Below are 17,975 nucleotides of genomic sequence, written 5' to 3'. Positions count from 1 at the left end.
TCTAGATTACAGAAGACCGTGTTAAAGGAGTTCAAGAATTATCAAATGCGTCTGAGCTGAACCATTGCTGACTCCACAGTCTACTGTATTTCAGAAAGGATGGACAAGCTCTTGGGAAGGATGTGGTTCCAGCTGCTTCTGTTCTCCCTGCTTTTTATCTTAGGCCAAGGGAAAAAAAGTAAGTTCAAAAAGTACAGTCTTGATTATGATTCTTCCCAATCCAGGCTGTTTGCAATTTTAGAAACATGTCTTTGCAGGCATCATAAAATCAATCGTACTCCTAAATGGCACTCCTTATATACTCTCAAAATTAAGAAGAAGTAAAACATTAGCATTTAAGATTAAATGTTACAAAGTAAAAAGGACTAAGACCTCATATATACAATTGTATGAAATGTCAGTGAATTCTATGAATTTCACATCTGGAAATTCAACGACGACAATCACTAATATACAATTTTATGTGATTGTGCCCACTTTCTAAAAAATGGGAACAATAACAAATCTTTGCAACATTGATGCTGTAAATTTGAAAGGAAATTATGGCATGACCACATTTTAGAACTAGCCTATTTCTAGACAATTATGTTCTAACTTGTTTGTTTTTTGTTTGTTTGTTTCTAGTTAACCACTGTGTGGCTTCTAGGGCAAAAAGCTGCATGGAATGCATCCGAGTGAGCAGCAACTGTACTTTTTGCACAGATGAGGTAAACATTTTTCACAGTTATTACTGAGGATAGGATGGTGTGATCTCAGACACTGAGATTTGGCCATGATCCCTGTCCATTCAACCCTTCGATATTGATCTGTTTATTTTATTATTTAATTCCCTCCACCTTCAATCTGACAACATGAATTTCATGAGTTGCTTCTCAGTTTTAAGAACCAACAAAAATTTCTAAGCATACTTTACTGTTTGATTATTCTCATTCTAGAACTTCAAAGGCACCCGTTGTGATTTGGAAAGAAATCTAAGGAGCTATGGCTGCCAAAACAACATAAAACTGAAGTCTGGAGAGTTATTAATAACAAAGGTAAGTAGAGGTACAGTGAAAGAATAATGGATATGAACATAACAAAATCAATATATACCTGAATAATCTCCCAGAACAACCCAATGCAAAATTTGTCAATAAAAAAAATTAACTCTAGCTATTCTCAATGAAATACTTCCTAGTCAGTCAGAAAGTTTTGTTCATTTAGTGCATGGGTGTCAAACTTGCCACGTCACATTACCTCACGATGTTTTCCCCATTTGCAGAGCTGGGGTGGGCGTGGCCTGCATAAGACACATCCGACCAACGGGCCATCAGTTTGACAACCGCAATTTAGTGCAACCATTTGCAGGTAGTCCTTGACTTACAACCACAAAAATTTCTTTTGCTAAGCAAGGCTGTTGTTAAATAGGTTTTGCTCCATCTTCTTTGCCAAATTTGTTAAGCGAATCACCACAGTTATTAAGTGAATCATGTGATTGCAAAGCAAACCTGGTTTCTCTCATTGATTTTACTTGTTGGAAATCTGCTGGAAAGGTTATAAATTGTGATCACATGATCCTAGGACATTGCAACTGTCATACGTACACACCAGTTCCCAAGCACCCAAATTTTGATTATGTGACCATGGGGGATACTGCAACGTACATGAGCATGAAAAGCAGGCATAAGTCACTTTTTTCAGTGCCATTGAAACTTCAAACAGTCAGTAAACAAACGGCTGTTAGTCAAGGACTACCTGTATAACCATACATTCAGTACGTTCAGTCAATTTGTTATGATAGTTGTCTCCAAGTCTTTTCAGGATCCTCCATTATTTATAATCGATGTCTTTCCTGGCAGGATTTCAAAATTGATACCTCTCTGAGAAAAAAACAAGTATCTCCTCAGCACATATCACTCAAACTGAGACCGGACGAGGAAGTAAACTTTGACATGCATGTGTTTGAGCCCAATGAACCTCCTGTGGACCTCTACATCCTTATGGATTTTTCATATTCCATGTCTGATGACTTGGACAACCTGAAACAAATGGGCCAGAACCTTGGTGAGAGATTAAATCATCTCATTTTGAAAGTAGTGAGACATTTGTCAGTCAGTTAATTATCTGCAATTTTTCAAGGAAGCTGGCATAGGAAGGGATACAAAATCCAAGACCAGCAGGTGGATTATATATGTGGTAGTTAACAGCTGGCTTTTTGTCTTGCAAACTTGATCTATTCCAGCTTCAGCATGGAATGTGCAACTAAGAAATTTATTCCCATTTTAATTGCTTCACCTGATTCTCCTTGGTTGCTTTTCATCATGGAGGTCCTCACATTCTATGCCTAGCTAGCAGGGATGGGTTCCGGCTGCTGCCACTGCTGGTTCGCTCAGGAACACGCCACCCCCACGTGCATGCTTGATATGCGCTATGCACACATGTGCAGTGCCAAAAAAATGATTCTGCACATGCATAAAAGGAAAAAACAAGATGGTGGTGCCTACGGCGCAGCTGATAGAACTGGTTCAGAGGCATGGCAGGCTGAATTACTTCCTACTCAGCCAAACCAGTCCGAATAGTAGGAACCCACCTCTGCTAGCTAGATAATGGCTGCTAGGCAACTCTAGAGGAGAGGACAGGGTGGGAAGGCAGAGTTAAATGCATCATCAATTTAGAGTTTTTGTGTTCCTATAAGTGCTCAAAGTTCAATCCTTCCTGTATTCCATTGACCATTATCTGGCATCAATTTAGCGTTGAATTTTATGTATTCTTATGTATACGCTTGAATAAATCTTCTATGCTGCAATCTTGCAAATGGTCCTGATTCTGTGCTCCTGACAGCGACCAAGCTAATTTGAAACAGCATGCAAGGTTAAAGCTAGTTAGCATTTGGATGAGTAATCATTAGGAAATAATGTAGCTACTACCAAGGAAACCAATAAAACATCCAAAAAGAAAGCTATAAGAAATGCTTCTATGTTGTTGCCAAATAACTACACGGGCTTATCCACGGTCATTAATAGTCGAATCCAGCTCAAAGTGTTATTTGTGTTCCTATGCACATATGTGTATACATCATCAGAACCAGGTTGATGCATATGAAAAAACATGTTCTTGCTTTTGTTTATGTGATAGCAGCAAAGCACAAAACCGGAACTTACTCCTGATTTAGAGAACCTAAAATTAAGATAAAGCAGAGGGGGGAGGAGGGAGAAAACCATAGAATGGAATGGAGTGATTAAAGTGAATAAATAGTTTATACATAGGCTTAACTTTTTAGTAGGTTAAGGACAAATGTATTAAGTCCAACATTTTATAGGCGTAAGAAACTTTAAAAAATAAATACACTTGATAGTTGTTTTCTATTACAAAAATGAGTGCATTTAGGATATCCTACGATAATTAGGAAATATTGAGAGATTCACACAGCTAATCTACAATTAAATTCACAAAGAATGGTGAAAACTTAGTAATTCATGTTCATGTTCTAACCAAGGATAATTAAGGATAATCTAAGAATAATTAAGGTAGCATCTGAGGATTTGGGGTGTTCCAAGCAGTGTATTTTGTTTTTGTAAAATTAAAGTGTTCGAGTCTGATAAATTCAAAATTTCCAAATATTGAGAAACTTTTAGGTATTATTCCAAGAGCTCAAATCACAATTACGGTACAGTAGCAACAAATTTATTTCTCCCTACGCATTCTTATATCTATAAACCCTAGTATTTTTCCAATATTGCCTTTTCCCAATCCTAGCACTACCTGGTAAAGCAATATCAATGAACAAGACTTTCTTATTCTTATTCAAGTCATTGACTGCCTGGGCTAGTCCCTTCAGTTTTCTTGGCAATATTTTTTTAAGTAGTTTGCTATGGCTTGCTTCCTAGAACTGAAAAGAATGACTAGCCAAAGTTACCCAGATGGCTTTGTGCTTAAAGTGGGATTAGAACTGATGATCTTGCAGTTTCTAGCCTGGTGCTTTAACTACTATACCAAACTGACCATAATACTAATAAATAATTCAAAAAACAAAAATGTATAATCAAATTGCATTAAGGTTCCCTTGCAATACACTTTGGTTTTCTCTACATGATCATAACATCTCTCGGGGTTGCTGTACATTTTAATTGATTTGAGGAGTGAATGATTTCACTTCATCCAACATATTATTCATAGTCCATCATGGGATTATAAAATTTAATCTAAAGTCACCAAATATTTTCATCCTTCCTTTCTTCTATCCTGCTAGCAAATTTCTTGAGGAATCTGACAGATGATTATACCATTGGTTTTGGTAAATTTGTGGACAAAGTTACAGCACCACAGACAGACATGAGGCCCATGAGGTGAGTAGTAGTGATTAATCCATTAGGGTCACTTGGAAATGAACTATTCAGGATCTATAGCATTTTTTAAAATAAGGCTTTTATCTAATCTGTGATCATCTAGTCCCATATTTCTTCCTCAGACCATGCTTCTTTACTTTCTTGCAAAATTCTATGCAAAATTTTGTAGATATCAACTGTTGATAGATCTGCTCTCAGTCAGAATTCCTTTCTTTTTAATTCTGCTATCAATTTGTCAGTTGAATCCATTTCTTTCTGAGGATTTAGGATCAGTTTGATTAATTCCCCAATAAACCTTTTCTTTTATATCCTTTTTAAGAAGCATATAAAAGTCTCTGTGAAAATAGCTTCATTAAAGCTACCCTAAAATTATGCTTCTAAAAATTTCACAAAGGGGCATATAACAGTATTTTAACTGCCCCATGAATAGGCAGTTTGAGTAATTTGGCTCTGTCTTGTCCGAGCAAGTCCTGAGAACTACTTGAATAGAAGATGACTCATCCATTTGTAGAAAGGGACTCTTGTTTGGGGATATTGTATGGAATTGTTTCTAGCAATTGGGAAAGGAACAGGAATGTTAATGTTTAGATTCCTCCATCTTAGCCTATGTGCGCATGTGTGCATGCGGATGTGTGTATTTGTGTATTATGTTATAACCTTATAATATAAAAATGTGTTCTGTATTATCATGTGTATCAAACAAAAATAACAGGAACAAATGGAACCATTCTGAGAAACTGAACCCAGTGTATGGATTGGTGCACCAATGTCTCACTACTCAGAAGTAGGATACAAACACAAGAAGTAGTAATGTTAAGCCTTATTGTCCCCTACTGCTATAAAATGTTTGCTTCTCACAACTTATTCTCATAACTCATTGGTGCTTTGGGCAGGTTTCTATATTGTGTTAAACCTTATAGCCTAATTTAGAAGTAGCAATGGCTAGCTTGTACATTGTCCTCCGGATAACAAAGCTGAATTTGTTTTAGTGTGAGATTTAAATGCAGTCTCTTTTTACTGTTTAAATAGAAACTGTTCTGCTCAGATTCATTGCATTAAATATTGTGGTAAACAATAAGCTGTTTTGCAAAAGATCCTTGTTTAAGAGTTCTGATCATCAGGCTGGCAGAAGTTACCAATTAAAATTGTCTGTCCCTTTGCTTTCAGATTGCGGGAACCTTGGTTTAACGCTGATCCACCTTTCTCTTTTAAGAATGTCATCCGTCTAACCAATGATATTAATAAATTCAGCCAGGAATTGATGAAGGAACGTATATCAGGGAACTTGGATGCTCCTGAAGGTGGCTTTGATGCTATATTGCAAACAGCTGTTTGCAAGGTAAACAGGGAGGAGTATACTGAAGATGGCATAGATATAGTGGTTCTCTATAAAGGACGAAAAAGGGACGTGGTGGCTGAGTGGCTAAGATGTTCAACTTGTTGATCAGGAAGGTCGGCAGTTCAGCGATTTGAATCCCTAGTGCTGTGTAATGGAGTGAGCTCCTGTTACTTGTCCCAGCGTCTACCAACCTAGCAGTCTGAAAGCACGTAAAAACACAAATAGGAACCACCTTTGGTGAGAAGGTAATAGCGTTCTGTGAGCCTTTGGAGTTTAGTCATGCCAACCACATGACCAAGGAGACACCTTTGGACAGCGCTGGCTCTTGGGTTTGAAACGGAGATGAGCACCGCCCCCTAGAGTCAGGAATGACTAGCACATAAGTGCGAGCAGGACCTTTACCATTACCTTATAAAGAATAAAAACTAGCTGCATACCAAACTGGGAGAGCAGTAGAAAAATCTAGGCCAAATTTTTGCTTTGAAAAGCCACAACCGACTTTGTTTGCAGTTTGATAAGAAAATGGGTGAGCTTTGGAGTTAGATATTGTAGAAACTGTTTATTTTATTTACTTATTTTCCACATTTTTGAACAATCCATCTCCCTCAGGGATCGTTGCTGTTATCAAGTTTTGCTATTATCAGCTCCTATCTGGAGTTGGGATATTATAGTCTGAATACCATCTAAACATCTTATGAAGGTCAGGGGGAAAACAAACTACCTAGTGCCTAATAACATTTGTAAATTTAGGGAGCTGAAGAGTTCATTGCTGAGGAGACAAGATAAACATGGAATTCCCAGATCTATGACATTGTTAGTTTTCTCAATTAACCTTGATATGAGCTCCATTTGAAAGACATACCCAGTGGTTACTAACAATCCTGGAATAGCTGTTTATAGCATATTTCTCAAAAGTTATTATGAACAGCCTTTCTCGGCTTCTGGCAGCTATTCCCACGCTCTAATTATGTGATTCTTCCTGGCACATGGAAAAAGCAGACTTCAATTTTTATCTTTTTTTAATGGGGATGATACGATTATATAAAACGTGGATGTTTTGGTATTTTGGCGGTGGCGGAGTGGTTAGAGTGCAGTACTGCAGGCTACTTCTGCTGACTGCCGGCTGCCTTCAGTTTGGCAGATCAAATCTCACCAGGCTCAAGCTTGACTCAGCTTTCCATCCTTCCGAGGTCAGTAAAATGAGGACCCAGATTGTTGGGGGCAATAGGCTGACTCTGTAAATTGCTTAAAATCACTGTGAAGCGGTATATGTCCAAGTGCTATTGCTATTTTTATTTTTGATGAATTGGGGACTTTGTTGTTAACAGTTATGTGTGCTGCCCTTATTCTCTGCTGAGAATCAGCTAAACATTGTGCTGTAGTGGTTTCCTATCAAATTTAGAAACATGATTCAAGAGGGCAGGAGCTGCCAAAATGAGTCTCTCTAACTATCTTGACCCCTTCCAGTCCGGCTTCAGGCCCGGTTACAGCACAGAAACTGCTTTGGTCGCATTGACCGATGATCTCTGGAGAGCCAGAGATGGAGGCCACGCGTCCATCCTGGTTCTCCTTGACCTCTCAGCGGCTTTCGATACCATCGACCATGGTATCCTTCTGCGACGACTGCGGGAGGTGGGGGTGGGCGGCACTGTTTTGCAGTGGTTCTCCTCCTACCTCTCGGACAGGTCGCAGTCGGTGTTGGTGGGGGGGGGCAGAGATCGTCCCCGAGGCCCCTAACTTATGGGGTGCCGCAGGGTTCGGCCTTATCCCCCCTACTATTTAACATATACATGAAACCGCTGGGCGAGATCATTCGGAGGCACGGGATAAAATACCATCAATACGCGGACGATACACAGTTGTATCTGTCCGCCCCGTGCCAACTCAATGAAGCGGTGGACGTGATGAACCGGGGTCTTGAGGCTGTTAAAGACTGGATGAGAGCTAACAAACTGGTACTCAACCCGGACAAGACCGAGTGGCTGTTGTGTTTTCCTCCCAACAATTTGGCCAACGTTCCATCACTCAGGCTGGGGGGTCAAAATTTATACCCCTCAGACAGGGTCCGCAACTTGGGAGTCCTCCTGGACCCACAGCTGAGTTTCGACCATCACTTGTCAGCTGTGACCAGGGGGGCATTTGCCCAGGTTCGCCTGGTGCGCCAGTTGCGGCCCTACCTGAACCGGGAGGCCCTCACAACAGTCACTCGAGCCCTTGTGATCTCTAGGCTGGAATACTGCAATGTGCTCTACATGGGGCTGCCCTTGAAGAGCATCCGGCGACTTCAGCTAGTCCAGAATGCAGCCGCGCGAGTGATTGTGGGCGCACCACGGTTCGCCCACATAACACCGATCCTCCGTGAGCTGCGCTGGCTACCTGTTGATCTCCGGGTGCACTTCAAGGTCCTACTTACCATTCATAAAGCGCTCCATGGTAGTGGATCTGGCTATTTGAGAGACCGCCTTCTGCCAATCACCTCCCTTCGTCCCATCAGATGGCATAGAGTAGGCCTCCTCCGAATTCCATCCGCCAGTCAGTGCCGACTGGCGACTACGCGGAGGAGAGCCTTCTCAGTTGCAGCTCCGACGCTATGGAACAATCTCCCCGTGGAGATCCGCACCCTCACCACCGTCCAGGCCTTCCGCACAGCCCTCAAGATCTGGCTATCCCGTCAGGCCTGGGGATAAGACTTTACTCTCGCCCCTCCCGAATGTTGAGTGAATGTTGTGTTTTACCGCTAATTATTTTTACTCACATTTTCTTTTTGTGTTTTGTCCTGCACTCCCCTCCCCTATTATTGTAAGCCGCCCTGAGTCCCCTCAGGGAAAAGGGCAGCCTATAAATGTTTAATAAAATAAAAAAATAAAAAAATAAATAAGTCTCAGGGATGCGATTTGCCCACTTCCACTCTACATCTTAGACTTTCCTTACTCCCACAGGAAAATATTGGGTGGCGGAATGACAGCACTCACCTCCTGGTCTTCTCCACGGAATCGGCCTTCCATTATGAAGCTGATGGCGCCAACGTCCTTGCTGGAATCCTAAGAAAGAATGATGAAAAATGCCACCTAACTCAAGCGGGGACTTACACCTTTGATACCAAGCAGGATTACCCCTCAGTGCCTACCCTTGTGCGCCTGCTGGGGCGGAGTAATATCATCCCTATTTTTGCTGTCACCAACCACTCCTATGATTACTATGAGGTAAAAGATGTCGTTAAGCAGGAAAAATATGTGGTCTTGGGAGTATAAAGGAACAACATGTGATGATATTTGGAGTTAATACTGGCCTATAGATATTTGCCCAGCAAAGGAACTATTTTTCTTTATTTTTTAAATTTTTTATTTATATTATATTATTTATATTTTATTATTTATTTTATTTTTATTTATTATTTTATTTATTTTATTTTTATTTATTATTTTATTTATTTTATTTATTTTATTTATTTTATTTATTTTATTTATTTTATTTATTTTATTTATTTTATTTATTTTATTTATTTATTCCTAGGGTAAGAAGCTGCATTTGCTTCCTATAGGAAGATTTAGAGTTAAAACATTTTAAAAAATAGTAATTCTTTATAGAAGAGGGTTCTTTGCCCCCACAGAGTAGAAAGCACTCTTGCCCACATTTCCTGGCATCCAGAAAATCAGTTGAGAAATCACTAATTAATTTTGTGAGGAAGGAATAGTCTGATCCCTGATAATTTTTTAGCCCAGGAAGTTGAAGATTGCTAGCAGAAACTCAGGAAGGAGAGGGGAGGGGAGGCTGAACTTTAATAGTTTAGCACCAGGATGGCGAACCTATGTCATCCATGCCACAGGTGGCACGTGGAGCCATTACTTAGGGCACATGAGGTGTTGCCCTGTCAGCTCTTGCGCAGCTGATTTCGGCCTTCATTTTCGGCCGTTTTTCACTTTCCGGAGGCATGCACAGGGGAGAGTGCATAGAATTATGGGTGTGGCACATGCACACAACCCCTCTCCCCATGCTCCCCATGCTTTTGGCATGCAATGGCAAATAGGTTAGTCATCACTGGTTTAAAAGATGTATGTCAGTGTAGCAGCTGAATGCCTAACTTCAGGTATAGGCAATCCATGTTGCTAAGCAAGACAGTTGTTAGTAAATTTTACCCCATTTTACCACTTTTCTTGCCACAGTTGTTCAGTGAATCATTGCAGTGCATTTAACTTCACAATAAATCTGGCTTCCCCATTGACTTGCCTTGTCAGAAGATTGCAAATTGTGATCACATGACCACAGGGCACTGCAACTATCATAAATACATGCCAGTTGCCAAGCAGTCAAATTTTGATCACATGGTTATGGGGATGCTGCAAAGTCATAATTGTGAAAAACTGGTCATAAGCCACTTTTTTCAGTGCTGTTGTAACTTTGAACAGCCATTAGATAAATTGTTGTAATTCAAGGACTATCGGTATATATCTGAAGTATATATGTATGTATCAGTGGTGGGTTGCAATTTATTTTACTACCGGTTCACTTGTGCACGCTCGATTGCACAACACTTCTGCACATGCGCAGAAAGGTCCAGGCTGCCACTACTAGGCCCAGGGCAAACCTGTAGCAACCCACCTCTGGTATGTACCGTATTTTTCAGAGTATAAGACGCACCAGAGTATAAGACACAGCAAACTTCCCAAAAACGACCTGTTTTTCGTGAAAACGAGCCCGTTTTTTGTAAAAAAAAAAAAAAAGGCATGGATAGCCTTTAGGAAGCTTATAGAGTGCCCCTGGGAGCTGGGGGGGGATAAAATTGAGCAAAAAGCAGGCCATTTTTTGCTCATTTCTGCCCTCCCCAGCCCCCAGGAGCTCTCTAAAAGCTTCCTAGAGGCTCTGCATGGCCATTTTTGTGAAGGGGGCGGGGCTTCAGGAGGCAAAAAATGCTGTATTCAGTGTATAAGACACACCCAGATTTTAAGCCTCATTTTTGAGGAAAAAGGGTGCGTCTTATACTCCAAAAAATACGGTATGTATGTATATACTGGGTTTGGGAATGAAATGTCTTTGCAGTCTGTATCTTGCAATGCAGTGGAGACATCCAGAGGCTAGCGAAATAATCCATGTTAGAGGTAACTCAGATAACTCTTCTTTTACCTCATAAATCTTGATGACATCTAAGATTGGTCTGCATCTATCACCTCCATCCTATGGTGATAAAGTCTTCTGTTTTATTGCTTTTTGGATTGAAAAAAAGACATTTATGCCAGTAGCTTCAAGTCTAGCTTGTCTCTTAGAACAATATCCTTCCATTCCCTTTCTTTAGACTAAGGCTAAATAACCCAGCCTTCCTATTGTACTGCGAATATGTCTAGGCTAATCTTTTCTTTCTCTGTGCCAGGGGTGTCAAACTCCCGCCGTCACATTGTCGTCACATGAGGTATCGCAACTTTCCCCCCCCCCTTTGCTAAAATGGGGGTGGGCATGGCCAGTGCATGACACATCTGGCCCATGGGCCATAAGTTTGACACCCCTGCTCTATGCACTCTTCAAGATGAATTGCGGAAATTTTACTCAGAAATCAAGCTCTTATTAGAAGGAGTTTGAACTGAAGGTGAACAGAATCTACCCAATGAATTTTTGTCATTCACTTTAAAAGGATAAACCATTGTATTTGCACACTTCGGTAAAGGCTAAAGGAAAATGTTACATTAGAATCCAAGCAGTAGTGGGATTCAATTTTTTTACTATCGGTTCTGTGGCCGTGGCTTTGTGGTCATGTCAGGGGAAGGATACTGCAAAATCCCCATTCCCTCCCCACCCCACTAATCTGCTTTCCAGATCTGTTCTCCTGTTCAGAGCAACAAAAGATCAGCTGGGAGGCAGAGGGGGTGGGGCCAGCCTATTTGCTGGTTCTCTGAACTACTCAAAATTTCCACTACCGGTTCTCCAGAACCTGTCAGAACTAACTGAATACAATCTCTGAATCTAGGGAAAGAAATCAGAGGAAAATTTTGCAGCATTGTAACTGGAGTTTTGTCTTTCTCTGCAGTTAGCTGTAATAACAATAGAACAATAAGAATAACTCTTCTGAATGCTTAGTTTTCTAAATATTTTCCTTGTCTTTTTTACCCATTTTGTGCTTACAGTATTAAATTGTTGTATTATAATTAATAAATATTACTTTTTATTAGAAACTGCACAAATATTTCCCAATTTCTGAAATTGGGAGGCTTCAAGAAGATTCTTCTAACATTGTGGAATTGATCGGTACGGCTTTTGAGGTAAGAAGCAATGTCTGGTATTTTATGCTGTTACTTCTTGGGATAACCTAATTCTCTTATAATTCCCCATAAATGATTTACTCAGTCGCATTTCATTCTTGCAGTTATTTCTTGCATCAGCTCTTATTCCAGCCAATTCATAAAGTATTTTCAGGCAGAGAGTAATTAGATGATATAAATCAGGGATATAAAAACTACATTCTCAAAAAGGTGGCCCATGGTGTTGTACAATGATTAAAAAATATAGGCTCTTAGTTGCATTCAGAAGGATTTGTGCAGGGATGGGCTTCAAAAATTTTAGCAAGGGGTTCTCTACCCGGTGGCTGGGTGGGTGTGGCCATAGTAGGCGTGGCCTAGTCAGTCTTCTGCACCATGGAGAAGGGTTTGCTCTCCCCTTCCTGAACTTCTGGTAGGCCCGTTTTTTACCTTCCCTGAGTCTCCGCGCATGCCCTGCACTTACCTGCATTCAAAACGGGCCGCGTGGGGACTTCTGGAAGAGGAGGAGTGGGGTGGGTGAAGCCAGCCAGGAGTGGGATTTCGGGGTTCTCTGAACTGCACAGAATCTTAGCTAGAGGTTCTCCCAAACCCCTGCGAACCCCCAGCAGCCCACCCCTGGATTGGTGAGGATTAAAGGACAAAATCTTGCAGATAAATTCCCAGTTTTTAAATAATTAATAATGATTAATAATATTTATAAAGCACCTTAATCTATGCAACTCTGGATAGCTTCTATCAGCAAATGAATATAATATGGCTATCTCCTTCCCTAAAATCAGAACTTCAAATAATAATTAAAAGACAATTACAGAAAGAATATACATGTATACTAAAATATTCTTTTGAAATAAGTTTATATTGAGGATCTTCCTAAATCTATAGAGTGAAGGGACCAATTGTACCTTCAGGGAAGTGTGTTCCATAAAGTGGGGACTACCACTGAGAATATCTTTTTCCTGGTTCAGTCCCATTAACGCAGAGAAGTCCTTCTCTCAATGTGCATACCAAATGGTCAGAATCATGCTTAGCAAGGCATTTCCTGATAAATCCCTGTGCAAAGGTTGGATATTGCTGCTCAACTTCAGTAACTCAAATTAGGAAATCAGTGGCCTGAATCCATTACAGTTCTGTATGTTTTCTTTTCCATTTCTTTCCCAGCGCATTCGTTCCAAGATGAACATTCAAGATTATGATACCCCAAAAGCCATGAAAGTTCACATATCACCAAAAAGTGAACAAATTGAGTCTAGTTCATTCCGTATTGTTCGAGGTGAAGTGGTAAGCTTTCTATTTTGCATTTCTATCTCTTCATGATTTACAATTAAAAACAAACAACAAGAAGAAAACTCTTGATTTTGCAAAGGCATTTAGATCTTTTGGGCTACAGGGGACTTTTCTGAGCTCGTATATTTGCGTACCTTGTGGCAACAGGGGGGAAACTGGAAGCTAGTGCAGTTCCTGAGCCAGTTTTATTTTTTGAAGCATTTCAAGATTGCACTGCCAAAATTCACTGACAGATTCAAAGTTCAATTTCCTCCCAAATCCCACATATACTAAATATGTGTTTAACTTTCCATTATATCTGGGAGAATTAAAGGGCCACCATGAGTGAGATATTGGACAGCACTGCTTGGTGTGTTGTGTGGATGTTTGGGTGGGGAATTTTTTTGGTGGGTGGGGGTGTGTTTGGGGATTGTTATGTGGGCTGGGCCTGGTCCCTGGGTGTTATGTGAATTTCGTTGTATGTGTATAATGTGTATATACGTACAATGACAATAAAGTAAGTAACTTAATCAGCAAATTCTACCCCAGAAATCTGAATATTTAAAACAAACAAACAAATGAAGTGTGTCTCCACTAGTGCAACATCATGATATCAGTGCCCATCCCTGTGACTCCCAGCTGCTGAGGATATCCCTGCTCAAAAGAACGTCCTCTGGCTGTAAACAAATTGCACACTTTGAGCTAAACTGAACAAATGAGAACAGTCTGTGTCTCATATCCTCTTAGGTTGAGCCAGTGGTGGGATTCAGCCAGTTCGCACCACTTCGTGAGAACCGGTTGCTAACTTTCTGAGCAGTTTGGTGAACTAGTTGTTGAAAGAAATCATTAGGGCAGAGAACCGGTTGTTAAATTATTTGAATCCCACCACTGGGTTGAGCCATCATGTAACGGATTACAGGGAGGCTTCCTGAAGCCTCCAGAGGGAGAAAAATGCCCCTATGGGCAACCTGGATGTTCAAGAATGGGTTGCCGGTAGAGCTGTTTTTCGCCCTCCAGAGGCTTCAGGAAGCCTCCAGAGGGAGAGAATGGTCCAAGGCGCAAACCGGAAGTCCGTTTCCGAACTTTCGGTTTGTGTGTTGGGTTGTTTTTCGCCCTCCAGAAGCTTCAGGGAAACCTCCAGAAGGCAAGAAATGGTGAAAAATGAAGGCCAAAAACAGCTGAGCAGTGTGCGCATGCATGCTGGAGCTGATAGGGCAATGCCTTGCACACCCTAAGAAATGGCTCTGCATGCCACCTGCGGCACGTGTGCCATAGGTTCGCCGTCACGGAGGTAACCTGTTGATCCCTGGATCCCTATTGAAGATTCTGGATTGGCATTAATTTTTGATAAATTATAAATCAAGTTTATTCAGTAGTAACTGTGGCAGTAAATAAACCCAGTTTCAATGCTATGCCAGTGGGTTTAAAAGTGTTGGTAACTGGCTGTTTAGATCAAGAACAAAGGAAGCAATACAAAGAAACATTGAAAGCCGCTTTCAATTCCCTGGAAATTGAGACCACCTCCTGGGAAACCCTGGCACAAGACCGATCGACATGGCGCATGCTGATCCACCAAGGCTGCCAGACATTTGAGGACAGAAGGACAACCATGGCAGAAGAGAAGCGAGCACTCCACAAAGCCAGAGCTGCAAATGCTGCAATAATGGTGCCCACACATGTCTGCCTAACATGTGGCAAAACATTTCATGCCCATATAGGCCTTGCCAGCCACCTGCGGACACACCATGGACAGCCTGCAACCCAATAGATGTCATGGTCCTCCTTGAACACAATGGACGAACATCAATCATCATCCTTAGTATTGTTATTACTCCTGGGAAATCCTGGCACAAGGCCGATCGACATGGGGCACGTTGATCCAACAAGGCTGCCAGACATTTGAAAGTAGAAGGGCAACCATAACACAAGAGAAGCAAGCACTCTGCAAAGCCAGAGCTGCAAATGCTGCAACAATGGTGCCCACACATGTCTGTCCAACCTGAGGCAGAACATTCTGTGTCTGTATAGGCCTTGCCAGCCACCTGGTGAACATCATTTCTCCATCCTAGCTGTACTTGAGAGACTGAGAGGGAAAGCAGCTAGTAAGAATAGTTTTGGAAACTGTACTTCTTGCATCCTCTTTTCAAATTCAAGAGAGGAATTTGATCCATTCATTCAGCTTTTGAACTAATTCAGATGGAAAGAATCTACTAGTTACTTTGGATTTTGATTCCTATTGGTCCTCAATTAGCCGTGCTAAAAATAAAGAGCTTTGCAGTAATAAAACAAACTATCCAGTGGACGTCAGGACCCTCCAATAGATCTGTCTCTAGTCTTTCATTTCTCACATTTGTGGATAAAGTTGCTTCTTTTTTCTAAATGAATCCAGAAAAAAACACAGGTTTCTCTCTTCTCTCCAGACAACTTTCAATGTGAATTTGAAAGCTAAGGATTTTGCTGACAAGCATGTCTGTGATCTCCCAGAGAAGGAACGGAAAGGTATTATCCACATTAAGCCCTCCTCTTTCAGTGACAAAGTAGAGATTGATGCCTCAATTCTCTGCGACACCTGCTCCTGTGAAAAGGTAGGTTGTTGTTTCCTCCTCTTTGATTTGCAGTTCCAAGAATTGTTCTAGACCTGGATACAAGAAATTTAACCCTGGTCTGATCAATTTTTACTAATAGAAATTGTAAGCTTAAAGGATGTTCTGTGTCTACAATGATCCAGTAATGACTTTTTGCTTGTTTGCAGACTCAGGAGGTTAGATCATCAAAGTGCAATTCCCAGGGAAATTTTGTTTGCGGACAATGTGTGTGCAATCAAGGCTGGCAAGTATTACAATTAGGTTTTTCTTTCAGTGTGGGGCCCATTGTCTTTCCTCTGTCAGAAAGGTTATGCTTTTCTTCTCGAAGAACAAGAAGTAGATGAATTGGAGAAACTGATAGGAGGGTTGATTCTCTTCTTGCCCCTCAAAAAGTTTTTTTTCATACTAACTGCTATTTAGATCAGCGGTTCTCAACCTGTGGTCACGACCCCTTTGGGGGTCGAATGACCCTTTCACAGGGGTCGCCTAAGACCATTGGAAAATTGCAAAATTACAGTTATGAAGTAGCAATGAAAATAATTTTATGGTTGGGGGTCACCATAACACGAGGAACTGTATTAAAGAGGCGTGGCATTGGGAAGGTTGAGAACCACTGGCTTTAGATAGTGTCCACATATATATTTACATGTATATATTTACATATTTATATAAACATATAAATCTATGCAATTATATGTTTAATATGTTTAATATGCTTAATATTTATTTTATAATAATCCACATGATTATACACACACACACACAGAGTATATACCTTTTATTTATTCAATTTACATTTTGCGTATTGAACTCTTGGTGGCTCACAACAATTATAAGCAAATTTTTATTATTATTATTATTATTATTATACAATTGTATCACAGCGGCCAGTTGTTTCGCCGGATTTGGCATTGGTTACTAGTCGGGCCCCACCCAGGGGCCTAGGACGTCGTAACGTATTTTCGTAATATGCGTGCAGATCCAAGCAGTGCGGCTTTTTGCATTTGACTGATGGTGATTTTGTCAATTTTTAACTGTTTTAAATGTAATTCCAGTGCTTTTGGAATAGCACCCAGTGTGCCAATTACCACTGGAATTACCACTGCTGGTTTGTGCCATAGTCGTTGAATTTCGATTTTTAAATCCTGGTATTTCGCGATTTTTTCATGTTCCTTCTCGGCGACCCTGCTATCACCTGGTATTGCGATGTCTATGATTGTGACCTTATTTTTCTCAACCAGTGTGATGTCTGGTGTATTATGCGCCAGTATTTTGTCGGTTTGTATACGGAAATCCCACAAGATCTTGACCATCTGATTTTCGGTGACTTTTTCAGGCTGATGTTCCCACCAGTTTTTTGCTGTTTTGATATTATAATTTTTGCACAAATTCCAATGGATCATTTGTGCTACTGAATTGTGCCGCAATTTATAATCAGTCTGCGCGATTTTTTTACAGCAGCTGAGTATGTGATCAACAGTTTCATCAGCTTCTTTGCAAAGTCTGCATTTGGCATCATCAGAGGATTTTTCGATTTTGGCCTTAATGGCATTTGTGCGGATAGCTTGTTCTTGCGCAGCCAGGATTAGTGACTCTGTTTCTTTCTTTAATGTACCTGTTGTTAACCATAACCAAGTTTGTTCACTGTCCACTTTATCTTTTATTTTTTCCAGAAATTGGCCATGCAGTGCTTTGTTCTGCCAACTCTCCATTCTTGATTTTATCACATCTTTTCTGTATTCTTGTTTCGTCTGTTGGGCCTTCAGTAGATTTTTGTTCTTTACTTCGATTAATAGATGTTCTTGATTTTCTTTTAAATAATCAGCCAGTGCATGTTTTTCTTCTTCAACTGTTTGCTTCACTTGTAATAATCCTCTGCCACCTGATTTTCGGGGCAGATATAGTCTATCAGTATCACCACGTGGATGTAAACTGTAGTGCATTGTCATTAGTTTCCTGGTTTTTCGGTCCAAAAGGTCCAAATCAGCTTGTGTCCAGTTAACTATACCAGCTGTGTATCTTATAACTGGTATTGCCCAGGTATTTATGGCCTTGATTGTATTTCCACCATTCAATTTAGATTTTAAAATTTTCCTAACTCTATTGGTGTACTCTCGCCTGACAATAGTTTTTACTTCTCCATGCTTGATGTTATCCAACTGCAGAATGCCTAAGTATTTGTAAGCTTCATTTTCTTTGCATTTAATTAATTGGCCAT

At 40.5% G+C, this 17,975-nt stretch overlaps 1 protein-coding gene across 4 annotated transcripts in view; it reads left to right on the top strand.

Moving 5' to 3' along the window:
- The window catches only part of ITGB4 (integrin subunit beta 4), a 106,584-nt gene that overhangs the window by 35,922 nt on the left and 52,687 nt on the right, over positions 1-17,975 (top strand). For all 4 annotated transcript variants that reach the window (XM_087709926.1, XM_087709922.1, XM_087709925.1 and 1 more), the window contains 11 exons: positions 6-178; positions 625-707; positions 936-1,034; positions 1,839-2,043; positions 4,229-4,325; positions 5,493-5,664; positions 8,604-8,867; positions 11,823-11,912; positions 13,068-13,187; positions 15,593-15,757; positions 15,925-16,001. In XM_087709926.1, the coding sequence (XP_087566052.1) occupies positions 100-178; positions 625-707; positions 936-1,034; positions 1,839-2,043; positions 4,229-4,325; positions 5,493-5,664; positions 8,604-8,867; positions 11,823-11,912; positions 13,068-13,187; positions 15,593-15,757; positions 15,925-16,001 (1,451 nt within the window). In that variant the 5' untranslated portion in view covers positions 6-99. The remainder of the gene's footprint in view (positions 1-5; positions 179-624; positions 708-935; positions 1,035-1,838; positions 2,044-4,228; positions 4,326-5,492; positions 5,665-8,603; positions 8,868-11,822; positions 11,913-13,067; positions 13,188-15,592; positions 15,758-15,924; positions 16,002-17,975) is intronic.

Source organism: Thamnophis sirtalis, unplaced genomic scaffold, assembly GCF_051295495.1.
Source record: "Thamnophis sirtalis isolate CommonGarterSnake01/CBP01778 unplaced genomic scaffold, rThaSir2_p1.2 scaffold_3, whole genome shotgun sequence".
Taxonomy (NCBI): domain Eukaryota; kingdom Metazoa; phylum Chordata; class Lepidosauria; order Squamata; family Natricidae; genus Thamnophis; species Thamnophis sirtalis.
The sequence above is the reverse complement of the archived record's forward strand: the minus strand, read 5'-3'. Positions and strand labels throughout refer to the sequence as shown.